This window comes from Mesoplodon mirus (genome assembly GCF_964341445.2).
Source record: "Mesoplodon mirus genome assembly, chromosome: 15".
Lineage (NCBI taxonomy): Eukaryota > Metazoa > Chordata > Mammalia > Artiodactyla > Ziphiidae > Mesoplodon > Mesoplodon mirus.
In genome coordinates this window covers 3,436,008-3,463,352 of record NC_138991.1, presented here as the reverse complement: position 1 = coordinate 3,463,352, position 27,345 = coordinate 3,436,008, and the positions used below count along the sequence as shown (strand labels likewise).

General features: G+C 44.4%; 1 protein-coding gene and 1 long non-coding RNA gene across 2 annotated transcripts in view; both read right to left on the bottom strand.

Annotated features, from left to right (window-relative positions):
• CDH26 (cadherin 26) overlaps positions 1-13,233 on the bottom strand; it is a gene marked incomplete at both ends in the record, with an annotated part of 34,005 nt that extends 20,772 nt beyond the window's left edge. The window contains 5 exon segments of the mRNA XM_082645791.1: positions 254-407; positions 2,364-2,491; positions 2,689-2,855; positions 4,622-4,769; positions 13,186-13,233. Coding sequence (XP_082501917.1) covers positions 254-407; positions 2,364-2,491; positions 2,689-2,855; positions 4,622-4,769; positions 13,186-13,233 — 645 coding nt within the window.
• Positions 13,234-14,585: 1,352 nt separating this feature from the next.
• On the bottom strand, positions 14,586-20,861 carry LOC309816664. Its single transcript, XR_014296054.1, has 3 exons — positions 20,708-20,861; positions 16,852-16,992; positions 14,586-14,671 (listed from the first exon to the last, which is right to left on the bottom strand). It is a non-coding gene; the product is annotated as an uncharacterized lncRNA (long non-coding RNA).
• Between the last annotated feature and the right edge of the window lie 6,484 nt (positions 20,862-27,345).

Here is a 27,345-nt window from a genome sequence, read left to right as displayed (position 1 = left end):
CGCAGCCAAAAATAAATTAATTAAAGAATTTAAAAAAAATCTTTAATATTGATATGTATAATTTTGGTGGGAGAAGCCATGAAGGCAAAAGGGCTGAGGGTCCATGGCAGAAATCATTGTGCAGCCCTGCCTTCCTCACTGGCCATGGGGGTCGGAACACACGGATCATCACCACTGTTGGCGCCTATTTCATTGTCAGGAATCCTACAGAAAGGGCCTCAACATCTACAGCTACCTGCGGGGATGCATGTACCTTGATTACATTGAAAATCCCTTCATGGGTCTCAGGATCCGTCAAAATGTCAAAATGTCCCTCTTCATTGCCATTTAATATATTGAACTTCACTCTCCATGCTGACGTAAATGGCGAATCACCGTCTTGAACCTCAAGACATAACATGCCCTGGCTGGCTCAGCCTTCCGCCATCTAAATGTTATACTGACAGAAGCAATCATCATTTCAGTGTCATGGAGGAAAAGAAATGCAATTGAAAAAGGAAAAAAAGAAAGAAGAAAGAAAACATAGGCCTTGGAGACAACCACCTGGATATCCTCTTGTGATTGAACTTGACCTCTAAGGATCTGAAACTCTGCCTGTTACAGCAGAACAAGCATCAGTAACAAACATCTTCTCCCTGCTCCCTGTGACTTGGTGTCTGAATAACTGAATAGCTGAGTAACTTTAAAAGTACCCTTCAAATCAACGTGATGCACTACTTTCTAAAGAATTTTTAAAATAATAATACATACCTTAGTTTATGCTGCCTAAAAAAAATCTAAATCTTCTCCTAAAATAGAGCTCTTATGATTATTTCAATTAAGATGATCATTTTTCTAACATATAATAGATCTTTCAAATAGCTCCTTATTCAACACTTTTGGTGACAAGATAATTTCTCTAGATGAGCACATCAAAATAACAGCGTATATTTTTTCCAGTCCTACTTTTGGGAGCACAGCTTTTTACTAAGCCAGAGAAGGATTTTGAAACAAGACTCAAACATAATAAATATGTTTCAGTTATTATGTACTGTTAGGTGAGGTGCTTTCACTGAAAACATTTCAACTTTGGTCTATACAATTAATTTTTTTAAATGACAGTTTAAAAAAATAATTGTAGCATTTATTTATTCAACAAAGGCTACTGTGTACCAGATCCTGATTTAGGTGCTGTGAACAAGACAGCAAAAATCCCATCACCAGGGAGCTGAGAACTGAGTGTGTGTATGTTGCAGGGGTCAGGTTGGGGATTTAACCAGGTCATCAGGAAAGGCCTCCTTGAGAGAGGTCAGGAGAAGGACACAAATACAATGGACATTTTCCTTTTAAAAGTTCATATGGGGCTTCCCTGGTGGCGCAGTGGTTGAGAGTCCGCCTGCCGATGCAGGAGACACGGGTTCGTGCCCCAGTCCGGAAAGATCCCACATGCCGCGGAGCGGCTAAGCCCGTGAGCCATGGCCACTGAGCCTGTGCGACCAGAGCCTGTGCTCCGCAACGGGAGAGTCCACAACAGTGAGAGGCCCGCATACCGCAAAAAAAAAAAAAAAAGTTCATATGGAAGAATGAAAAATTAAGAAATTGAAAGTAGATCATGACTGGTTTTTACTTTCTCTCTTAGCAATCTTCCGTATTTTAAGTGGTATGGTGTTTCCAAACTGATGGGAACAGTGGGTGCCAACACTTTCTTCAAGCCTGAGGACCTAGCAGCATGTGAAATCCTGCGTGGAACCCAATATATACAAATCAGGTGAGCTTGGAAAAGCCAGGCCCGAACCCACCTACCCATCTTTCCTATTTCAGAGCTCTGAACGTTGTGTGCAAAGCTCAGGCCCAGACTTCTCACCCAGGGCCAGTTCTGCAAGGTCTGCAGATATTTTCAGTTGTCACAACTGGAGGTGCTACTGGCATCTAGTGGGCAGAGGTCAGGGATGCTGCTCAGCATCCTACAATTCACTGGACAGCCTCTCCTCCCCTACCCCGTACCCTTCCTCCAGCCCCAAATGTCAACAGTATGGAAATTGAGAACCCCTGACGTGGATGGAGCAGGAATCCTCCATTCTCCCCTCGGTTCTCTTACCTGCAGAATGGAAATCATGCAGCAGCTCCAACCAGTAAGAACCTAAGGATCCATGTAAATGCTCTGAACATAGTTTCTGGCACAAAATAGTAAAGATGTAAGCTCACGTGACTGTTATTAACTGGTTCTCTATCAATAGAGTTGACATCTTGATTCTAATTTACATTATTTTGGAGCATTGCACACATCTTGGGTGATATGGGGAATTCCCTCAGCAAAACCAAGCCTAGGACGTGGAGGCCATCCGTGTGGGGACTTAGAAGCCGAGGCCACGCAGGTGCCTTACACAGTCCCGGCTGAACGTGGCATGTGGTTGTAGCCGTCTTGCACACGTATGTGAACCATGGCCGTGGATGACAACGGTGGTCCTCCACAATCCTCCGCTCTGATTAGTAATGCAAGCCGAGGAGCAGTCTAAGTGGAGAGGAAAAGGAAAGTCAAGCCCTTCAGACACAGGAAAGGGGAACATTAATACAGAAATAGTCCATTTTAGCAATTTCAGTAGCCAGTCTAGCCACAGAGGGTTTCTCACTGCAAACAGAAACCCTAAGTCTGGGGCTCAGAGAGCGAGAACCCATTTCATTTTTCCAAAACAATAAAGTGTGCATAACCTCATAATCTAAGCATCCTGACAGTCGTATTTCTCCACTAATACGGTCAATCCAGAAAGCACTTTCTCTCAGTAACGGTGTTTGGGAAACAAGGAAGTAAAGGACATGAGAATTTGGAGTATTTTCTTGATCCAAATCCACTGTTAACATCTGAAAAATAGGTTGACTTGGAAAGAATTTTTTAAATTGTTACTGTCGGCCAAAGGCAGCCTATCAAACCAGTAGGAGGATGATTCTTTGCTAAATGGCATTGAGGCATACGCCAGAGTGGATTAAATACTTAACTACAAAGTCAAGCTGTAGACATACTGGACAAAATAAAGAGGGATAAATAGTCATAAGGTCAAGAAGCACTTTCTAGTCATGACTGCAAATGTAGCAGGCTTAAAGGACAAAACTGGTAAATCGATTTTTAAAAGTGTGGCAAAAAAACTATAAGCGAAATTTAAAAGGAAATGATAAACCAGGAAAACATATTTGAAATACATATTGGCACATAGAGACATAGACATTGTTAATATATATGTAGAAAAGTGACAATCACACCAGCAGAAATGGACAAAGAACAAGCAACTGATAAAAGAAATAAAAATGGCCAAGAAAGCTATCGTGTGTTCAAGCACTTAATAATCAGAGATGAACAGTACACTGAGCTGTCTCATATGTTGCTGGGAGATGGATAAACTGCAACACTTAAGTTGTGTGTGCAGTTTGAACCAACAATTCTACCTGTCTGAATTTCTGCTTAGTAAATACTTGAATGGCACACACATTTACCTCAGATATGTTCACTGAAGCATGTTTTATAAAAATAGCAAAAGGTGGCAAAAAGTTTGGTTAAAAACCTTAAAGCATACCATAAAATAAAATATGACACAACAGGATGCTGTAGGAGAATACTCTTAGGTTGCAAACAGCAAAATTGCATTTTTAAAGAGAAAATTCATAAATATGCACATATAAAAAAGCATGTCCATATATTTATAAATATTTGATATATACACATATACATTTTTTTTTTCTGGTACGCGGGCCTCTCACTGTTGTGGCCTCTCCTGTTGTGGAGCACAGGCTCCAGACGCGCAGGCTCAGCAGCCATGGCTCACGGGCCCAGCCGCTCCGCAGCATGTAGGATCCTCCCGGACAGGGGCACGAACCCGTGTCCCCTGCATCGGCAGGTGGACTCTCAATCACTGCGCCACCAGGGAAGCCCCACATATACATTTTGTACTACCATAAGGATGAAAAAAAGCATGTAGATATACGAATACACATTTGTAATTATATATATAAATCTGTGTATACACATATATAAATATAATATACCATGGGTATATACATACACACATATAAAATGCAAAGAAATATACTGAAAGAATATAAACTAAAACATTAATTGTACTTACCTCTAATTGGTAGTATTAGAGATGCTTTCCGTTTCAATCTTTTTGCTTCTTGGAATTTTCCAAATTTCCTAGAGACTGTTTTGCAAAATAAATAATGCTTTTGTGTTATTAAAATAGATGCACATTTTAGTGAGGGTGGTTTGGATTTAAAGACTCACAGATTCATAGCTCAGAAATTTTAGATGCCATTTTGCTGCCATTTTACAGATGAGAAATTTGCAGAGATATTCAGGATCCTACCACCCACCTCTGCTGCTTCTTCCCTCATTCATTTGGCTTTATTTTAGATTGATATTTATGTATCAGCTCTTCCAACTGACAATTTTCACATCAGTTCATTGCCAATACAAAATGAGGCTTGCAGACCTCAAAGCATTTTGCTCTAATCCACACTCTGCAACCTTTGGGATGTGAACAGGAAAAGTCTCCTTGAAGACAGCTAGGACCAAGTGCCCTGTCACTATGCAAGCAGGAAAACCTTCATGGAACAGAGAGGACAGGAAGCCCCGAGGCCCCACCGTGCATACCTGCAGTGTGGTTCTCCTTCACACTGATGTTAAATTCCTTCTCAGGGAACTGGGGTGCATGATCGTTCACATCGCTGATCCTGATGTTGAAAATCAAGGATTTATCTACAGTTTGTCCCGTTAAGCGATTCGCAACATCAAAATAAACCTAGGAAGCAGAGAACCACATTAATGTTGTACAAACCATTGATTAGATGACACTAACCCCATACCTGTTGGTGTAATTGTGTCCTGCATCTGTATCCTCCATAGACTGAAAGTTCCTGAGGGCAGGGATCACAGGCTCTCATTCACCCTGTGGCCCCAGGGATTGAGCACAGTGCTGACACAGACCAGGTGCTCAACCAGCATCTGTAGAACAAATCAATGCACTGACTTGAAAAAATACTTCATTTGTTATTATTAGGTTCAAATCTCAATTTCTCCACTTGTGTCAACATAGGCAAGTTGTTATAAGTCTCAGTTCCTACATCCTATCAGTCTTCTGATGAGAAATGAACACACTAATGAATATTGGTGAAACATCACAGAGAGCAGACACTTAAAAGCTTTTGGGAAAGTGAACATTTAAAGTAACGAGGACTGGGAATTCCCTGGTGCCCCAGTGGTTAGGACTCGGCGCTTTCACTGCCATGGGCCTTGGTTTGATCCCTGGTCAGGGAACTAAGATCCTGAAAGCCGTGTGGTGTGATAGATAGATAGATAGATAAATAAATAAATAGATAGATAGATAGATAAATAAATAAATAAAACTATGACAGCCATTGACATACAGTGGGTTCTTAAACGGTCACTGCTGTTACTTGTGTACTTGAATAAAGAAGGTCAATTCATGTCAAACATGCATTTGAGAAGTCTTTCCTTTTAGAAGGCCTCAAATCAATAATTTAAGCTGCTATCATTAGTTTCTTAAGAAACTTAAAAAAAGGAGCAAATTAATCTTAAACAGAAAAAAGGAAGTAATAAAGATAAAAGCATATATCAATAAGATTGAAAACAGCAAAATCAAAAATGTCAATAAAACCAAAAGTTGATTGCCTTCCCATATAAATCTTGGGATCAGCTTATGGATGTCTATAAAAATTCTGCTAATCTTTTGAATAGGCTTGCACTGAATTTAAATTTGAGGGAATTGTCATCTTAATAGTCAATCTTTCAATCCATAAACATACTACATCTTTTCATTCAATTAAGTCATCTTTGATTTCTTTCATCAGTGTTTTATAAAAGTTTTGAGTAAACATATCCTGCACATATTTTAGATTTATACCTAAGTATTTTAAATTTATACTGAAGCACCTCATTTGTTTGGTGATATTGTAAATGATATTGTTTTAAAAATATTGATTTCCAATTATTCATAGCTGGTATATAGAAATACAATTAGTTTTATGTAGTAAATTTAAAATTGATTTTCATATGTTAAAAATAGGCAAAGGATTTGATCAGACACTTTTCCAAAGAAGCTATACAGATGGCAAATAATGCATCATTTGTCATTAGAGAAATCCAAATTAAAACCCCAATGCGATACTTCTACACAACTATTAGAATGGCTAAAATAAAAAACCTGACAAAGATGCAGAGCAATTGGAATTCTTACATATTGTTAGTGAGAATGCAAAATAGCTCAGTCATTCTGAAAAATAGTTTAGGAGTTTCTGATAATGTTAACATATGCTTTTCATGTGATCCAACAAGCCTACTCCTAGATATTTACCCAAAAGAAATATAAACTTATGTTCACATGAAAATCTGTATGCTTTTAGCAGCTTTGTGAAAATTTTGCCAAAAATTGGAAAGTACTCAAGTGTCCATCAAATGATGAGTCAGTAAATTATGGTACATCTGTAAAAGAAATACTAATCAGCAAAACAAAACAAACATAAAAACTATTGCTGCATGCAACAATATGGATGAATATCAGATGCATTATGCCAAGTGAAAAATCCAGATTTAAAAAGTGACATTCCCTTCCCTTGTGGTGCAGTGGTTAAGAATCCGCCTGCCAATGCAGGGAACACAGGTTCAACCCCTGGTCCGGGAAGATCCCACATGCCACGGAGCAACTAAGCCCATGCACCACAACTACTGAGCCTGCATGCCACAACTACTGAAACCTGCACGCCTAGAGTCCGTGCTCTGCAACAAGAGAAGCCACCGCAATGAGAAGCCCCCACTCACCGCAACTAGAGAAAGCCCGTGCACAGCAATGAAGACCCAATACAGCCAAAAATAAATAAATAAAAATAAATAAATAAATTTATTAAAAAGTGACATTCTGTGTGATTCCATTTTACCTTCTAAACAAGGTAAAAATATAGGGACAGAGAACAGATCAGTGGCTTCCAGGGGTTAAGGGTTAGGGGAGGGTTTGATTATAAAGAAGAAGCATAAAAAAATTTCAGGGGGGGCTTCCCTGGTGGCGCAGTGGTTGAGAGTCCGCCTGCCGATGCAGGGGACGCGGGTTCGTGCCCTGGTCCAGGAGGATCCCACATGTCGCGGAGCGGCTGGGCCCGTGAGCCATGGCTGCTGAGCCTGCGCGTCCGGAGCCTGAGCTCTGCGACGGGAGAGGCCACAGCAGTGAGAGGCCCGCGTACCGCAAAAAAAAAAAAAAAAGAAGAAAAGAAATTTCAGGGGTAATGGAACTATTCTGTAGCTTTTTAATTTTAAATGTAAAATACTAAATGTTTTAATTAAAAAACAAAACTAGTCAGACAAAAACATAACTATGTGCTTCTTATAGGAGATACACCTTAAATGTAAGAATATGAAAAAGTTGAAAGTAAAAGGATATATACATATATATATATATATATATATATCCTCTCTATATATGACCTTCTGTATATATTATCTTCTTTTGGTTAGTCTTTGAAGATAGATAGATAGATAGATAGATAGGCTGATTTTCAAAGACTATCCAAAAGAATCTCATCTAGTTATCTAGCTACAGATACAAAACTTTAAGGCAAGAAGTCTTACTAGTCATCAATGGGGACATTTAAAAATCATAAAAGGCTCAATCTATGAGGAAGATATGACATAGCAATTCTAAGTCTGCATGCACCTGATAACATAGCCTCAAAATATAAGCAGATAAGATTAACAAAACTAAAATGGCAAGCAGAGATTTTAACTCTCAGATAGAACAAGCAAATAAAAACAGGTAATCAGTAAGGATATCAAGTATTTAAACAACATAATTGACTTGATGTGATTGATGCCATAAATAGAACCATCTATCCAACACTGCAATATACACATTCATTTCAAGAGCACACTGACTGTTTACCAAAGTTGATCATATGCTAGGATATAAAGCAAGTCTCAACTAATTTCAAAAAATTACAACCATATAGAGTATATTAAGCTAGAAATCATTAAGAAAGATAATTTACAACCCCAAATGTTTGGAAGTTAAGCAAAGCACTTCTAAATAACGTATGGGTCAAAGAAGAAATCACATTGGAAATCAGAAAATATTTTGAACTGAATGGTAGTGAAAACACAATAAATCAAAATGCATTTTCCTCTCATCATTCAAACTTCAAACCCAGACTTTATATGTATATTTTGATTCTATAGAGGCTAGCAGGTCAATAAAAGCTTGCAAAATGATTGTTTACAGACAACCAATCATTTTTGTATTTGGCAATAAGGGATTTTTGAGATTTGCCCATGCCATGACTCCTAGGTCTCAAGTTCCGTGTTGAAAGCATGTTACCAAAAAACTTTCTTCCTGAATTATATTCCGCTTACACAAAATGCTGGGTGATATAAATGTGTGATTCTTTTATTTTGTGTATCAGAGGCTTGGGTGTAAGGAAATAACCAGAAGTCTTTCTAAATCTCGCAGTGTGGTGGTGTAAAAGTTTCTGCTTTGCTAGCTTCTTGGGAGATTTTGGAGTCTTGCAAAACTCACCTCATAGTGAATTGGATTGAAGAAGTATTTATGGAATGAAAAAGCAGAAAGGCAATAACCTACACATTTGCCATTGACAAAGGAGCAAATGTGGTGAAGGCTCCGTTGATTAAGGAGTCATGATTGCACAAGGCTTTGTTTATGTCCCTGATTTGTGCACCGTAACAGAAAGAGTGCCAAAAGCAGAAAGATTGTGGGCCACGTCCACGTTCATCATTCTGCTTCAGCCAAAACACGCCTCTAAGAGATTCAGGAAATGCATCATCACCTATTTATACAAAACAGCTATTACATGTGAAAACAAACAAAAAGGCTGCCTGAACCACAACAAAAGCCTTGATTCTGTTTTTTGCAAATAACAATACCACCTAGCACTGCCTAATGTTTGCTTGCAGGAAAGGGCATTCTCTGGAACTGCTGAAGATGTAAGCAAACTGAAGCATCTTGAGAGAACAAGTATTTATCACGTGATCCCTGCTGCAAAGATCCTCCCATCGTTCTGCTCTGAGCAGATGCTAAAATTGGTGTGCGTGCGTGTGTGCCTGTGTTCCTGTGTGCAATGAAAGCTGAGAGGCCAGTGGGTATCCTCAGGTCATTTTGTTTCCTTGAAAGCCAGTTACACCCTGTCATTACCATATTTGTTGCAAATGATTATGTGAAGCTGTAAGGACACACAAAATATTAGATATAAAAATATATAAGCAAAGGCAACAATCTTAAGTCCACTTCTGAGAGCATCTTCTTCACGTGGTTCATTTGGGGGGATGGACCATGAGACTGCATCAGCACCAATGACCAGCTCTTGAAGACCAAGGTTTTAAGGGAAGAGTCACCATTGTCTTAGTTATTTACCTTTAGGGCAGAGGAAACAGCTAAGGACTCAGTGACCACATCAGAGGAAGCCAACAATGACCCTGCTCCTCCAAGTATCACAAATGTACCTGTCATGTCAGTGCAGGCCGATTTAGAAACTGTGAAGAGAAATTATTGTTCTTGCACTAGGTCAAAATGTTTAAATTGAATCCTTAATTTTCATAGAATTGTAATAAATTTTGAGCTTATGTATGTTGACAGCATATAGTAAAAAATGCTTGGAAAGACATAGAAGTAAGGTGATCACTTCTGTGAAATCAGACCAGAGTGGAAAGTTGGGGGTGAGGGAGAGGTTTTTAATGACTATTCCATTAAAATAAATAAATAAATAAAATCTTATGGAATTTAAAATTCCATAAGAAGTCTTTATTAACTTTACACCTAAAAAGTCAGATAAGCAATAGGAGATGGTGGGAATTGATGGTGGGAATGCAAAGTGGTGCGCCACTTTGGAAGACAGTTTGGCAGTTTCTTACAAAACTAAACTTACTCTTACCATATGATCCAACAATCCCGCGCAACGGTATTTATGCAAAGGAGTTGAAAATTTATGTCCACACAAAAACCTGCACACGTGTTTAAAGCAGCTTTATCCATAATCATCAAAACTTGGAAGCAACCAAGATGCCCTCGGGTAGGTGGAGGGATAAACAAACAGTGGTCCATCCACAGTATTCCCCAATGGAATATTATTCAGCAATGAAAAGACATGGAGGGGGCTTCCCTGGTGGCACAGTGGTCGAGAGTCCTCCTGCCAACGCAGGGGACACAGGTTCGATCCCTGGTCCAGGAAGATCCCACATGCTGCAGAGCAACTAAGCCCGTGCACCACAACTACTGAGCCTGTGCTCTAGAGCCCATGAGCCACAACTACTGAGTCCACATGCCACAACTACTGAAGCCCGCACACCTAAAGCCCGTGCTCCACAACAAGAGAAGCCACAACAGTAAGAAGCCCACGCACCGCAACAAAGAGTAGCCCCCTCTCGCGGCAACTAGAGAAAGCCTGTGCGCAGCAACGAAGACCCAACACTGCCAAAAATAAATAAATAAACAAATTTATTAGGGGGAAAAAAAGTAAAGACATGAAGGAAGCATCAGTACACATGGCTAAGTGAAAGAAGGCAACCTGGAAAGGCTACAGACTGTATGATTCCAACTATATGGCACTCTGGAAAAGGCAAAACTATGCAGACAGTAAAAGGATCAGGGGTTGCTGAGGGCTCAGAGGGGAGGAAGGGATGAATAGATGGAGCACAGAGGAAGTTTAGGTCAATGAAATTATGATACTAGCAGGGTGGATACATATCACTAAACACTGTCAAAATCCACAGAATGTACAAAACAAAGAGTGAATCCCCATGTAAACTATGGGCTTTAGTTAATAATAATGTATATTAGTTCATCGATTGTAACAAGTGTACTCCACTAATGCAAGATGTTAATAATAGAGGGAACTGTGGGATGAGTAGGAGTGAGCGGGTATATAGGAACTCTGTACTCTCCAATCTATTTTTATGTAACACTAAAATGGCTCTCAGAAATAAAATCTATTAAATTTTTAAAAGGGTCCCTACTTGTAAAATAAGGCATGGGCAACCAGATTTCAGGGAGTCCACAGAGAGGCAGAAGCACTGAGGAGCTCTCAAGGCAGACGACCCCTTACAATGGGAATGTTGGTCTCTCAAGGGGCCTCTGGTTGCCAGGTACAGAGCGCTGCTTGGGGATGCTGAGTAAGTATGGGGTTTGTTCCCAGAGAAGAAGCTTCAGTGAAGCCCAGGGAGGGAGGACCCACCAGGGGACTGGCTGAGCCCTTGCATAGATCAACTCCTTTCTTCCTCCGCAAGTCCTGAAGGGATGCCCCCTCGTCACCCTGCTCTGCACCATATGAGAGCTTCCCTGGCTGGCAGGCTCTGAGCCTGCGCAGCCCAGATTCAAGTCCTGGTCGGTGTCGACTTGACTGTGCCACCAGCCAGCTGTCTCTTCCCTCTGTGGCCCCCGAGTCCAGAGCAGGCTGCTTCACCAGACAGGTGTCTTAGGGTCTTGGCAGCTTCAGGCAGCCATCTTCCCACCCCCCTTTTCCTCACTTTGCTGTATGTGCCTCCTTGGGCCTCTTTCCCAGCAGACTTGCTGCCCTCTCATCGGCAGCCACCACGGTGGTCCCACTCGGCATCATAAGATGCTGGCCTGGGCCCCGGGTCTACTCCTGTTCAGCTCTCTCCTCTCTCCCTACGAGACAAAGGATGCGGTGAGGCTACTAGTACTGAACTCATCTGCTTCAGGGACTCCAACATACATTTTTAAATTTTTTGGCTTTCTCAAATTGGCTTTCTCAAAAGCATCATTTTCACAGGCTCCTCCATAATTTATAACTGTGCTGCAACACTCTGCTCCTTAATCACCCTGACTTCTGGCTCTAAATCTGTGCCAGCTGTGATCCTTCCACTTAAAAACAGGAACCACATGTTTGTTTTATGTTTATTATTCTATATTCCATTTATTATCCTAAAAGCTACATCTGAGACCTTTAGTTCTGTAAGATGCCTGAGAGGCCTATGTGCTATTTATTCTTTGGCAAGATGCTAAGAATTTCCGGGGGACTCAGAATCACAATGGAAAAAGGAAATGTCATGGATATTTTCTGCACTTGTAAAGGGCTTTCAGCCTTTTGTTATAGCCTTGAGACTTATATCCTTGGATAAACACACCACAGGGCATTGACATGATGGCTACTTGAAATTACATGTACAAGATGCTTAGACACTAATGAGCACATAGAAACATCTTAAATGCCAAACACACAATACAAAATCACAACTATGCATAGCTTATAAGTAGGTAAAGATGACTGTGTTGAGATAAAGATCCACAAATAATCGTTACAAGGAAGATAAAAAGGTGATTTTCTTGAGTGTATTTGTATCTTATGAAATTGAGCATATTCTGATATAAATAGATAAGATTCCTACACAGAAAGAAGACTTTTCCCCTCTCCAGCTCTGTTTTTGATTTTTCAGCAATTCTTGACTGGTGCTACTGCTTTCTCGTAGATTTCTTATGGCATTAACAGGAAATTAGCTCCCCCCGCCCCTGCCACCTTCCAAACACAAGTTGTTTTTTTTTTTTTTTTGCGGTACGTGGGCCTCTCACTGTCGTGGCCTCTCCCGTTGCGGAGCACAGGCTCCGGACGCGCAGGCCCAGCGGCCATGGCTCACGGGCCCAGCCGCTCCGCGGCATGTGGGATCCTCCCGGACCGGGGCGCGAACCCGTATCCCCTGCATCGTCAGGCGGACTCTCAACCACTGCGCCACCGGGGAGGCCCCCCAAACACAAGTTTTTAAAGGTTTTAGTGACTCCTTTGCTATCCTCAAGGGTAAAGCAGTGCTACCAGAACTTTTTGCCAATACATTAGGGTTACTTAATTTTTAATAACATCCTCTCCGTATGGACAGCCAAAAAGCCATAATAAGCATTCTTACAGAAGCAGATGGTTAAGCTAGAACACTCGGTTTGTGTACTGTGCCTGTGACACTCTGCTTATCCCACTTCCATGGCTGGTAATCCTCACCAGCCTGTTTCAAATCTTCCTAACTAGTACGTGAACCCCTATGGGTTAGTTTCCTATGGCTGCTGCAACAAACTGGGTACTATGACAGGAATGTATTCTCTTACAGTTCTGGGGGCCAGAACCAAAACCAAGGTGTCTGTAGGGTTGGTTCATTCTGGGGGCTCTGAGGGAGAATCTGCTCCAGGCCTCTCTCCTTACTTCTGGTGGTGTCAGCGATCCTTGGTGTTTCTTGGCTTGTAGACACATCGCTCCAATCTCTGTCGCCAGCTTCCCATGGCCTTCTCGTCTGTGCTTTTTCTCTGTGTCCAAATCTCCCTCCCCATACAAGGATGCTGGTTACTGGACTAAGACCCACCTCAGTGTGGTATAACCTCACCTTAACTTGATCACACCTGCAAAGACTCTATAAACAAATAAGGTCACATTCACTGGTACCGGGGTTAGGAGCTGAGCCTATCTTTTTGGAAGACACAGTTCAACCCTCAGCACTCTGGAAGTCCCACACTACATTTTGCTGTTCTCATTCACTCAACCAACATAATTAATTGAGAATCTACTATGTGCAGAGGCCAATTCTTGACTCTGGGGTAATAAGAGCAAATAAGGCAGGGTCTCTCCCTTCTTAGAACTTCCATTCTAATGGGGAAATTGACCATCGTTAGAGAATCAAACAGGAAAGTAGGAAATATGGGGCTGGGGATGCCAGATCTCCTAATTTTTCAGGAGAAACTAGAATTTTGAGATTTTAGGTCAAATTTCCTTTTTTTTAAGGAAAAAAATTAGAAATATATTTGGGTTTTGAAAACTGTTAACCAAACAAAATGCTTTTGCTGGCCGGAATTTTACCCTTCTGACCGTGCCCATTTCCCTCATTTTATGGCTGTGGAAGTTGTGGCTCCGAGAGGGGAAGCAAGTTCCACAGCTACAGAGCAGCAGGTGTAAGCGCTGGGCTGGAATCCGACACGCAGCCTCTAGTCAAGTAGCCTGTACACAACCTCCATCTCCCTTCCCAGGAGCTACAGGGGCCTCCCCGCTCCGTGCCCACCCCAAGGTAGAGGGTACAGAAGAGGAATAAGAAGTCGCTTCCTTCAGGCAGTGCTTCTCAGACTTCACTGTACTTAGGAATCACTGGTGATCTTATTAAAACACTGGTTCTAACACGGCAGGTTGGGATGGGATTTGGAGATTTTGAATTTCTGACGACATTCCAGGTGGTGCTGATGCTGTGGGGGCCAGGTCAGGTTCGGGGTGGTAGAGTCTTTAGGCACTAACAGTCCTGCTGGGCGTGGGGAGCTTCCCCAGATGGTTAGAGCTGGGTGTCAGAGTCACCTGGAGAGAGTTAACGTGATCTCCTTGCTCAGGCTGCACCGCAGACCACTAAAATCAGAACATGTAGAGGGGGAGAGTCCCAGCATCAGGATGTTTTAAAGCTCCTCGAGTGATTCCAGTGTGTGGCCAGCACTAGATTAGAGAAAGTGGGTTCACACTGAGGCGCTGGGGGAAGTGGTTCAAGGCAGGAGGGGTGCAAGGAGGGCTTTCTTCACGAGCAGCTTGTGAGTTTTCAAGGGGAGGTCCTGGAACTGCAGAAAGGTAGCCATGGGATGGTAGATGGTTCCTGAGCACCTGGTGTGTGAGAGTTGATTGAGCTGTGCTGCAGTCAAAACACACCCTTGATTTTTGAAGACTTAGTATGAAAGAAGGGAAAAGATTTCATTAGTCACTTTTTTACTGGTCACATGTTGAAATGATATATTTGAGATGTACTGGGTATATTGGGATAAATAAAGCATATTTAAAATTTAATTTCATTATTTCCTTTTACTTCTTAAAATGTGGCTATTAGAAAACATTTGAGGGACTTCTCTGGTGGCGAAGTGGTTGCGGGTCCGCCTGCCGGTGCAGGGGACACGGGTTCGGGCCCCGGTCTGGGGGGTCCCACATGCTGCGGAGCGGCTAAGCCCGGGTGCCACAACTACTGAGTCCACGTGCCACAACTACTGAAGCCCGCGCGCCTGGAGCCCATGCTCCGCAGCGGGAGAGGCCACCGCAGTGAGAAGCTGCGCACCTTAACAAAGAGCAGCCCCCGCTCGCCACAACTAGAGAAAGCCCGCGCACAGCAACAAAAACCCAACGCAGCCAAAAATTAAATAAATAAATAAATTTATAAAAAGAAAATAATAAAAAAAAAACAAAAACATTTGAATTGTAGTAAAATACACAGCTATTAGAAAATTTTATATTACAGGGCTCACATTATATTTCTTAAAGTCTAAAAGCCACAGAGCTAGTTTAGAAGTACTGACATAGCTTTTCTCCATGGTCCCTGGACAGCAGCATCAGTGTGACCAGGGAAATTGTTAATGATGCAAATTCCTAGGCCCCATCCCCAGACCCACTGAATCGGGGCCGGCAGTCAGTACTTTTAACAAGCCCTCCTGGAAAGTCCGATGCACGCTGAAGTTGGGGAACGGGGTCAGGCAGGCTTCCCAACTCTTCCCAGGGGGCAGGGCAGTGTCCCAGGAAGATGAGCTGCGAGGGCAGAGGGTCTAGCATCAGCCCCAGTGGGGTGAGCTTTGATTTCTTTAGGAAAATGAAAGTTTAAAAGGAATAGGACGGAATCTTCAGAAGCCAAGTAAAGTTGTTGGAACTGCTGAAAGTGACTGAAAAGCTAAGAAACCCAACTGACTTGAGGGAGGAAGGGGTTTGGGCAGCACAGTAACAGCTGTTGGAAAACAACACCATTTCAATTTTGTAACCGAATGTGGGAAGACTGCCCAGTAGGCTGTTCTCCCATCTGGGGGCACAGTCCCGACTGAAGGAGACATCTGATTTCATTCCCTGAAAGCACAATGTCTGTGGCCACCCAGAAGCTGACTTTGTGCAGGATGGGAACACGGCCCCCACTCCGGGGAACCCTTCTCCTCCACGGCAAGGGCAGGACAGTTTACTGTGTTTAATCCCAAAAATTATTGTCTTGAGTTTTCTCTTCCTGCAGTGGCAGTCTGGTTATTTCAAGGTTATAGCATGCGTCAAGACAAGGACCCACAATTTACCCAGCCACATCCCTCTGGGTCCAAAGCATAACACACAGTTGGGTTTTATCTCTACTTTGGGGCCAGACTTTAGAGTCATGTTTGAATAGCAGAAGAGAGAGGAAACAAATCACCCCTACTGGTTTCTGAAGAGGTTCTACAAAACCCACAAGTTATTGGACACCAAAGGGAAAGTGGTTTTAAAATTTAGCACATTTTGATTATCTGCCAAGAAGAACAACCTAGAAGATGACAGACTTGTGACCAAGATCAAGGGGATTAGCAGTTTCTTCGGTAGCCTCCCCCCCAAAAATGGCTGGCTCGAGGTCTTCCAAACTTCTCCCAGTGTGGAAGTGGAGAGCCACAGCGATCTGCTCTGAGAGTGGAACAGGACCAGCAGATGGTCCTCCTTAAAAACTGCACATAATCTATGCTGGCTGCATTAGGAAGTGGAAGGAAAATTCACTGCCTGAGAAAACTCTTTGTTGGGTTTGTCACGAGAAGCAAAATACAGGGTGTTGCCCGGAATGGGGACATCTTGGCCACGTTATTCCGAAGAATAAGATAAATGTGAATCCTCCATGTCCCAATTAGAAATGTTTTTCACTCTCTGGGATGGCAATGTTCCCTATTGTAGCTTACACTTCCTGGTTCTCTGAGCAGTGGCTCCTAAATGCAATTCTTTGGGGAGGCCCCAGAGACAGAAGATTTGAGGTGGGGCATGGGACACCAGGGAAGTGGGGTTGGGGGACCTGGGAAAACAGGACCCCGTGTGTGTGGGGTGGGGTAGACAGCAGTTAGGGGCTCCTGTGATAGGATGAGGCTGGCTTACCGTGCCGGTATCCTCTGACATCCGGTTTTCAGCTGTTTTCTGTTTTGCGGTATCATATGCCTTTGTCATATTCCTCCTACTCCAAACCATTTTGCAATTTTATGTCCAGTAACTCTGCCTGAGCCTTGGTGGGGTGGTGTACTGGGTAAAGAAAAAGACACCGTGTTCAAGTTTGGGGCAAAATGCAGCAGTGCATGGGCCCCAACGACGACAAAGACATTAAGGGTCCTGGACAGAAGCAAGAGGAAAGGTTAAGTGAGTGTCAGAAAGTATAAGCCCTCCTCCCCAATTTCTCAGAATCCTCAGAAGTATTCTGGAGAGGGCTGAATTCACCAGAGAAATGCATGATGTTGAGCCTTGGGTTATTGAAACTGGATGGTGAAGGATAGGGTGGTTCTAGGGGCTGGAGGATTGCTGTCCAGGTATTCAGGAAACATGTGTGCTGCAGTTAAGAAATATTTCCGCCCTACGGGCTTCCCTGGTGGCGCAGTGGTTGAGAGTCCGCCTGCCGATGCAGGGGACACGGGTTCGTGCCCCGATCCCGGAAGATCCCACATGCCGCAGAGCGGCTGGGCCCGCGAGCCATGGCCGCGGAGCCTGTGTGTCCGGAGCCTGTGCTCCTCAACGGGAGAGGCCGCAACAGTGAGAGGCCCGCGTACAGCAAAAAAAAAAAAAAAAAAAAAGAAATATTTCCGCCCTAGAAAGCTAAAGCCGTAACAAAGAACCCCCTCCCCACCTTTCCATATTTATTCCTAAAGAGGTAAGGTCTTTGCTATCCAAAAAATTTGACTTCCTGGATTAACTAAATTTCTGGAGGGTTCCCCACAGTTAAGGCCTTCCCAGATTTGACTCTTTAAGGATATTTTTACAAATGTTTGTTTCCAATATTCCAGATTGCCTTCCTTTCCCCGAGGGCTGGGACTGTCTCTTACTCACTTGTGTGTCTCCAGCACCTAGCACAGTGCCTGGCATATGGTAGGGCTCAGAAGGTATTTTTTCCTGGTGAGTGAATCCTTAGTAACAAAAGTCCTTTGAAGATTCCAAGGGCTGCATTCGAGCGCAGGACGCTGCCTGACTGACTGGCCAGCAGCCTGGGGGGCCCATGAACAGGACTATTCCTCAGTAGTGTGGTGGAGCGTTGGGGCCTCATGAATCCATCCACAACTGTCCCATCCTAGCACCTGATATGTCTGCAGAACTGAAGGTGGCGAGGCGTGACATTGCTTTAATGTTCTCATCAAGAAAATAGGGGTCAAAATGCCTTACCCGGCAGGTTTATGAAGAGGATTAAACTGGACAGAGTAAGTGTCCAGGAAATTTTAGTTTCCCCATCTTCCCTTCCTGTCTCGTCTAACACTTTCCTTCTAGGAACTTCCCTCCTCTTCTCTGCCAGTTTCTGGTGGGACTATTAACCTGGTTGGCCCCAACCTGGCCAATCAGTGTCCCATTGTTCCAGGACCCAGTGATTGGTCCAGCGGTGAACACGTGACCCAAGCAAGCCAATGGGAGTCTTTTGAAAGGGTTGATAGAGACGCTGGGTTTCTCTCCTTCCCTGGGTCCCTGGGCTGCAGGGTGATGGAGCCATGGAGTGGGTTGTGGCCAGCATTGCCCCATGGTGCCTACTGGACATGTGGCAGATTTGAGAGATGGAGAGAGGGTGGGTGCTGACACATTGTTTCGACTCCTGCATCCAGCTTTGCCTGAAGCCTATGCATCTTTTGATTTCTCCATTCCATGAGTCAATATCCTCCTACTTCCTGTTAATCCAATTTTATCACCTCTAATCCAGAGGGTCCTGATAATAGTTTATCTCTGTCCTTCTTTCCTCTTTTCTTCCTTCCTTTCTCCACCCTCCTCCCATGCTTTCCTTTCTCTCACCCAGATTCCATACTTCTCTCAGTACCTAGCCAGGACCTCAGCTTTGTTCTTATCTTCCTGTCCATTCGTCACTTCAGTGGTGTCCTCATATAACTGAGATAGTGACTCCTGCACATTTAAAAATAATAATGAAAAGATCCTTTCATGACTCACAGGCACACAGTTCTCTTAGGAGCACGATGGGCAGGGTTGACATTTTGGATCAGGGAATGGTTATCCTTCAGCCGCAGTCCAAGCCATACTTTACATTGCTGGCTTCTACCTCACTCATTTTTGTCTTTATGTAAATAAAACCATTTTGTTTTCACGTATCATGAGAACCAGCCTGTGTTGATGCCCTGTCCAGGTGTTTTTGTTTTTGTTTTTGTGGTACACGGGCCTCTCACTGTTGTGGCCTCTCCCGTCGCGGAGCACAGGCTCCAGACGCACAGGCTCAGCGGTCGTTGCTCAGCGGTCGTTGCCCAGCCGCTCCGCGGCATGTGGGATCTTCCCGGACTGGGGCACGAACCCGCGTCCCCTGCATCGGCAGGTGGACTCTCAACCACTGCGCCACCAGGGAAGCCCCCAGGTGTGTTTTGAATGCGTCTCTAGCTCCTGCTAGTGGCTGACATGGCTAAGGGCTGAACTGGCTGGGGCTGAGCCTGTCAGGTGAGAAGTCCCACCCTGGAGATGGGGTTGAGGATGACTGAGGCCTACTGTCCCAGCTCTGGGTCTGGCACTCCAGGACTCCACTGAACAATCACAGGCAAAGGATGTCATCTGCCTCCTGGGGTCTCTTGAGCAGTGGGTGGTCTTGTCTGCCAGTGGGGAGTTTGTGGCTATTGACAGGGTTGAAATATTGTTGTTAGAGGAGCGGGGATGAATTAGTCCGTTAATTTGCTCGTGGTCTAAAACCCAAGGAGCATCTGCTTGAGCCATAAGGGGCTTTTTCTTGTGGGGTTGTTTGGAAGCTTCATGGAGAGAAGGCAATGAATCACCACCAGGCACAGTGGCTCAGGTCCCCTGTGTAGTTATCCCCATTGCCCTCAGAGCCAATCTCTTTTTCCAGAGGGTGGTGGCTGGAAGTGGGTTAGCACAAGCCGGCTCCTTTGCTCACACTGGGCCAGCTAACCAGGGCTAATGATCATAATGACAACAGCTCTGCTTTACAGCACACTTATTGTGTTCCTGCTGCGTTACATCCATTATCTCCGGCCTCCCCAACTTCTGTCGTTCAAATACCACCTTCAAGATCTTTGCTGTTTGTGTAATGCTGGTCCTGTTATTTTCTTCATTAAAAAATACAACAGTCATTTTTTCCCCTAAAAATAAATGTACTTAAAAAGTAAACCTTCCAAATGGAAAAGCATCTTCTAAATGGAAAACTAATAACACCTGCCATGAATGGGAGGAAACCATAAAAATATGATGTGAAAAATATAATTAGAGACTTCTGGTTTCTGGCCCAGCATGTAAGAAGCTGAAAGACGCCACTGCATCCTAAGAACAGGTAAAAAGCTGAACAAACTGAAAAAGCACCGGCTCTTATTCGATCTGTCACAGAAGTGAGGTCACAGGGCAAACTGCTGCCCCCCAAACTAGAGATACTGACAGGCAGATACAAAGAAACACAACTTACTTGAGCAGAAACTTCTGCAGAGGCCAGTACTGTGTCGGGAAATCTGAACTCTGGTGATTTGCTGAAGGTCAGTGTGAACGAGCCTGGGAGAGAGAAACTCCAGGAGTACCCTGTGTCAGGGCCCTGACACTTGTGTGAATTTTACCTGGAGGAGCTTGGCTAGGTGAGCCAAGTTTCCACAGTGAGCATGGGCGGGGCGAGGGGTGGGGGTCGTGGACTCACTCTGGCTTCCAGCAGGGGAGGGAAAGAGGAACTATTTTGAAATACACCAGAGCATTCAGTTCTTAATCAGGCCTGCCCTCGGGAGAAACGAGTTAACCAGAATCTAACCTCCTGGGGATTTACCAGCTCCTAACTCACCTGGAGGAAGGGAAATGCCCAACTCCCAGCTCACAACAGCCATTCTGTCCCACCTAAGGGGAAGAAAAAAAATCAGAAACACTTGTGAAGTTCACAGCCCAGAGGCACAGGCTCATTAAGAGACTGAGACCTGATTATAGGCTAAGGGACCCTTCCCCTCCCCCAACTTCTCACCTTTTTACCGAAGGCCTACTTAGAGCATTTCCTTTTACCCACCCAGTACATCATATTCACTTATCAATAAAAAATTACAAGGCTTGCCAGAAGACAAAAAACACAATTTGAAAAGACAGAGAAAGTATCAGAACCAGATTCAGATATGGCAAGGATATTGGAATGATCAAACCAGGAACTGAAAACAACTATGATTAAGATGCTAAGAGATCTAATGGATAATGTAAACCACATGTAAGAACAAATGGGCAATGTAAGTGGAGAGAAATTCTAAGAAAGTACCAAAATGAAACGCTAGAGATCAAAAACACTAAGAGAAATGAAGAATGCCTTTAACAGGCTTGTTAGTAGATTGGATATGGCTGAGAAAAGAATCTCTGAGCTTGAAGATCTCTCAACAGAAACCAGCCAAAGTTAAAAGTAAAGAGAACAAAAGATTAAAAAAAAAAAAACACAGAACAGTATGTCCAAGAACTGTGGGGCTACTACCAAAAGTGTAACACACGCTTAATGGGAATTCCAGAAGGAGAAGAAAGAGAGAAAGAAACAGAAGAAATATTTAAAACAACAATGACTGAGTTTCCCAAATTAGTTTCAGGTAACAAACTACAGATCCAGGAAACTCAGAGAACATTGAACACAGTGAAATGCCCCTAAAACTACATCTAGGCTTATCATTTTCAAACTACAGAAAAATCAAAGATAAAGAAAAAATCCTGAAAGAAGCCAAAGGAAAAAAACACAATACCTATAGAGGAGCAAAGATAAGAATTACATCCACTTCTCCTGAAAAGCTGTGCAAGCACGAGAGTGAAGTGAAAGGTTTAAAGTGTTGAGAGGAAAACCCCACCAATCTACAATTCTGTTCCCTGTGAAATTATCTTTCAAAAGTGAAGAGGAAGTAAAGACTTTCTCAGAAATTGAGGGAGTTTGTTGCCAGTATACCTGCCTTGCAAGAAATGTTAAAAGAAATTCTTTAAAGAGAAGGACAATAATGTAGGTCAGAAACTCAGATCTACATAAAGAAAGAAGAGTATCAAAGAAGGCAAAGGTGAAGGTAAAATAAAAACTTTTATTTTTATTATTAATTGATCTAGAAAATAAGTTTATTTAAAAAAATAATAGCAACAATGTATTCAAGTATGTGTATCTCTCTACATAATCTTTTGTGTGCTTATGTATAAGTGAAATGAATGACAGCAACGATACAAGGGACAGGAAGGGAGACTAACACTAGCCCTCAAGTCTGAAGAAGTGGGTGCCAGCTCAATGCCATGTGGGCTGTCTGCCACCCCACACAGGTAGCAAGAAGCCCCGGGAGAGACGGCCTGAGTTGGTCACATCATTTTCGAGCAAGAAGGGATCTTAGGGAGCCCTTTAGCTCAGCTTCCTGAGCCCTTGGTGAGGGGCGGTTCTGGCACTCCCTTCCTGGTGTGACACCGATAGACCTGCACACCCTCCAGGACCCCAAGCCCCCTGCAGCCCCCAAGCTGCCGTTCATCTCAGCCATTCTCTTCACAGAGGGGCCAACCCCGATTCAAAACAACACCGTACAATTGCAGCCTTATTCCCATCATTTAAGAAATGAATATCTTGGTATATCTTTTCCAATAATAGGTTTTGTTAAATTAAACCCAAGGCACTTACAGTCCCTGGAAATAGCAGGCTGATTCAATTTGGCAGACATGTGCTGAATTTCTTTAGAAATCATCACATTGGTTTCTGAGGCTTCTGGTGATCAAGTGCATAGGCTGCCAGGGTTTAAATCCAGGCTCTGCCACCTGTGGCTGTGTGACCATGAGCAAGTCACATCACCTCTCTGGTCTTAGCATTCCCATCTCTATAATATGACAACAGCAGTTCCTACCTCCCAGGATTGTTGTGAGGATTAAATAAATTCACATAACGCTCCACAAGGTTAGCTGTGAACATGTACACACAGACTTACAGTGCAGTTCTTGTAGGAAAAGAGACATGGCCAGGAAACTCATTGCCACCCAACGGGATGCAGGGAAAGTGGTTATTTCTGTAAAGCTGAGAGCAGGAGGAAGCTGCCCTCTCCCCCTCTCCCCTCTCCTTGCTTTGTTTTGTCTGTCAAGCAGAGGCCTGCTTTCCACTCTATTTCTTAACTGAGTAAACTTCATGATTCTAAATGCAAACACACCCAGAGCAGCACAAACAAGCACGGTTCTCTGCACACACAGCTTCCAGGAGAGCAAGGTGAGTGACGGGTTGGCTGCTGAGAGACAGGATGGAGCCCGAGCAGCAGCTGCTTTTTGCCAAAAGGCCCTGCAGGTTTGACCCATTTGCTCCTTCTTTGTCAGATTGTTCATTCACTCATTCATTCATTCATTCATTGACTCATTCATCCATTTATTCATTCATTCATTCATTCAAATATTTGGTTTCCTGTCTCATGGGCTCAGATTTTGGCCCCTCATTCTCACTAATCTGCTAACTCCTTGATATCTTCAAACGGGTATTTTTAAATTTTTGTCCAGATTTTATTATTTTTTAAATTTTCTATTTCTTTTCTTCTCATGTTTTATTTATTTTATTTTTGGCTGCATTGGGTCTTTGTTGCTGTGCACAGGCTTTCTCTAGTTGCGGCGAGTGGGGGCTACTCTTCGTTGCAGTGCGCAGGCTTCTCATTGTGGTGGCTTCTCTTGTTGTGGAGCACGGGCTCTAGGTGCGTGGGCTTCAGGAGTTGTGGCACGTGGGCTCAGTAGCTGCCACACAAGGGCTCTAGAGCACAGGCTCAGTAGTTGTGGCGCATGGGGCTTAGTTGCCCCGCAGCATGTGGGATCTTCCCGGACCAGGACTTGAACCCGTTTCCCCTGCATTGGCAGGTGGATTCTTAACTACTGCGCCACCAGGGAAGTCCCAGATTTTGTTATTTTTTAAATGAGAGGATTGGTTCAGAGACCCTAGCCTGCCATTGTTGGAAGGAGAACTTTCCCCAAACTATGTATATGAACACTTGGAAGCACATTAAACCGAACAATGGGGGTCCATTATAGTATATCCAGGTAAATGGAATAATACACTGCCATTAAAAGTGTTAAAATATATTATTATTATGCTAAAATACTAAAAATAAAAATTTGAAGAAAAATCAGAAAGTAAGTTTTTTATATTATCCCCATTTTTTGCAAAAATAAAATGTCTGTCTGAGCATAGATGGCTAGGAAGAAAGAGAGCAAAGTATTTATAGTGGTTACTGCTCAACGGCTGGGCTTCTTCTCCATATGCTTCTATAAATCCTAAATTTTATGCCTAGAGAATATATTACTTCTATAGTCAGAAAAATTAGGAAGAAATATTTACCTTTGCTTCAGGCATGCAGAATTGCTGGGTTATATCGTCAGTACGTGCCCCTGTGTCCCATCTGTACGAATGTCCACAGAGAGGCCAGTGTTGCTTGGTGAGGGTCCTTGGTCGTTTCAAACCAAGAAGCTTTGTAAACCTGATTTTCTCTGAGTCTGGGGGGAGGTGAGGAGGGCGCTGGCTGTGTCTCCTGGATGTTTTGGTTGCTGTTAAATGTCTTATCCTATCTCTGTCTCATCAGTACCTCTTGGTGAGTATTTATTGACAAGTCATTGCATGCTAATCACCACACTAAATGGACCCAGTTATGAAATGTTTGTGCTGGATGGGAGCTCAGAGATCCTGTAACTAGATGAAGCCTTTGGCATGAGACACAAGCCCCAGCTGGGCTGCTCTAGATGGTGTATGTGTGTGTGGGTATATGTGTGTGTGTGTGTGTATGAGTGTGTGTGTGTGTATGAGTGTGTGTGTGTTCAGGGGGAATTCCACCCGTCCCTGAGGTCCCCATCCTCTCCCCAGGAGGTGGCTTCTGGGGCAGGCTTGTGGAGCCCAATGTCCTGTAGAACATCCTGTGAACACAGATGCTCTGGGCTTCTCCCTGTGGAGGTGGGGCTCTCACCCCCTGCCCCCCCCCCACTGACTAGGTGAGGCCACCATGTTCTCTTCACAGCACACTGTTCAAAACCCTCCAAGCTGCCCCGCCCATGGCCCTGCCCACCAGGCCCCTCCATGTGGCCCTTGACGCCCCATGCCTTGTCAGTCATTCTGTCCTTCAGACGTACCCTAGCCCTTCCTGGCACAGGGCATCCTATGTCACAACTTCTCCCCCTGCTGGGTCACCCCTTCCCACATATCTGCTCCCTTCACCTGCCCACCCCTCCCCTCTCCTCTGAGATGCCCCACTCGGTGAAGTCAGCACGTTCACTCTTTGCAGCATCACGCAAAAGGGGCATCGTGACTCACCCGTGTGGGGAGAGCCCCCCGGCATCCTCAGGGCCTCGTCTCAAGCTCCTGGCCTCTCCGTGTCGTGTCCCGTTTTACTAACGGGGGCAGCCCACGGGGGTCTCAGGAGAAGAGTCACTCTGGGAAAGAGCTCAGAAGGCTGGCTGGTGGGTGTAAAATGCAGGCACGTAGCTGCACTCCTAAAAGCTCTGATTTCTGGTTCAAGGCTTCCTCGCCCTGAAAAGGAAATGCAGACCTGCAGCCCTGCAGCCTCTGCAGCCTGGCCCCTTGAACTCACCCTCTTACTCGCTCTCTCTGCAGACATTGCCTCAGATGCCGACTCATTTCCCTCCTCTCGACTCCGACCCCAACAGAGGCTGGTCACCGGCTTTCTCCATCCATTTCTGGGGTGTTGCCCCAGCAGGAAGGAGTGGTTTCCCATTCACATCCTGTGCTTTGGGCCTTGTGAAATCCTGGTGGACAGCGACGCCCAGCAGGGCTGAGTGTGCCTGACGGCTGCCGTGGTCCAGGTCGCCTGTCCTGAGAATGAAACACTGAGAAAGGGTGTCGCCCCAGTGGGTCAGGCCAAACCAGTAGTTATCACAGCCCGGGGCCTGGGGACCACAGGTCCGCTTTCCAGCCATTTGGCTGATGGTAAACTTTCACTACACAGTGCAAAAGCCATTTAGCACCTTTGAAGAAACTGGAAATGTGTGTTTCATGTGTGGTGGTGCTGAAAATTGAGAATAATGACAGAATTATTAACAACAGGCTTCCCGGGCTTGGACTTTTAATTGCCTGTGGTCTGTAAAGCTGACAAATAAGCACTGCAGAATCCAAACGTGCAATAGTTAGTCTTGGGAGCCTGGGAGAATGGCTCCTAATTCTTTTGTTTATTGGTTGTGAGAACTGCTTTTGGGGTAGATAGATGTTGTAAAAGCAAGAAAGAGCACAGAGCTCGGAGTCAAGGGGCCGGGTTCCCACCCTGATTCTGCTCTCCGTGGGGTCTGAGGCTCCCATGGCTCTCAGGAAGCAAGGTAAGCTGATGAGGGCAAACGCACTCTGTGCAACAATGCATCTTGCAGGTTCTGCGATGGTTCTGTAGGCAGCTGGGCTGGGGAGAGGCTAAGCTGAAGTTGAGAAGCAGGCTTTCCTGCAGGACTTCTCAGAGCCTTTAATAGCATTGTAATGACAGGTGACATTTATTAAGCACTTACTCTGAGCCATCACAGTGCTAACAGCTTTGCAACCGGCCTCATTTTTATCCTCATTAACCGGTAGGAGAGGAGAAGCTGGGGCTTAGAGATTACACACAACTTCCCTCCTGTTCACAGAGCTAGTGAGTGGAAGTGTCTGGTCTTTACCTTGGGTCTTTCTGACCAGAGAGCCTGGGCTATAACCATTATACCTCTGTCTCTCTATCCTGTCCAGAGAACCCTGGATGGAACCTTGAAATCATGTAGTTCAATGCTCCCATTTTCCAGATCAGAAGATGGAGGCTCAAAAGATGGAGGCTTCTCTAGGCTTCCGGGAGGATGAACTGCAGGACTCCTCTCCTCCGTCCTCCACTCTGCCCACATCCCTCTTTCTTTGGTGCTCCTGTGGGGCCCCATGGAGCAGGGGGGGAGGGCATCTGGGCCATTTGCACAGGTGTTGGTAGAACGCGCCCTCAGGTGCCTTATTGCTTGGCTCCACCCCCTGTGCTGTGCAGCTCTGAGCGGCTTACTTAACTCTCTGTGCCCTAACGCCTGCATCTGTAATAGTACCCCTGACTCACAGGCTTGAGGTTGATAACAGAGTTAATATGTGAAATGGGGAAAAGTCATAGCTGCAGGGCCAGTGACTTTCCCCAACCCACCTGTGGCCTAGAACCTGCCCTACTCAAGGGATGGGTCAGCCAGGCAGCTCCTGCCAAGGGAGGGATAAAACCGGCAACGACTTCTTCCTAGAAGGAAACAAAAGCTTGTGTGAGACTGGAAAATAAACCCTTCTTCTCCGACGCATGTCAGTGAGTGGCCAGCAGATGGCAGAAGCAAGCCAGGAAAGGGAGCCTCTGCCCGGCCTGCCGGCAGCAGCTGCCTTAGAAAAATCCTGTGGTGTTTGCTTGTTGTATTAAGAGATCTCCAGTGTGAGAGCCATCCTTCATCCTGAGCAGGATTCTAAACAAACTCAGCATTGGCTTTGTGGCCGGCACC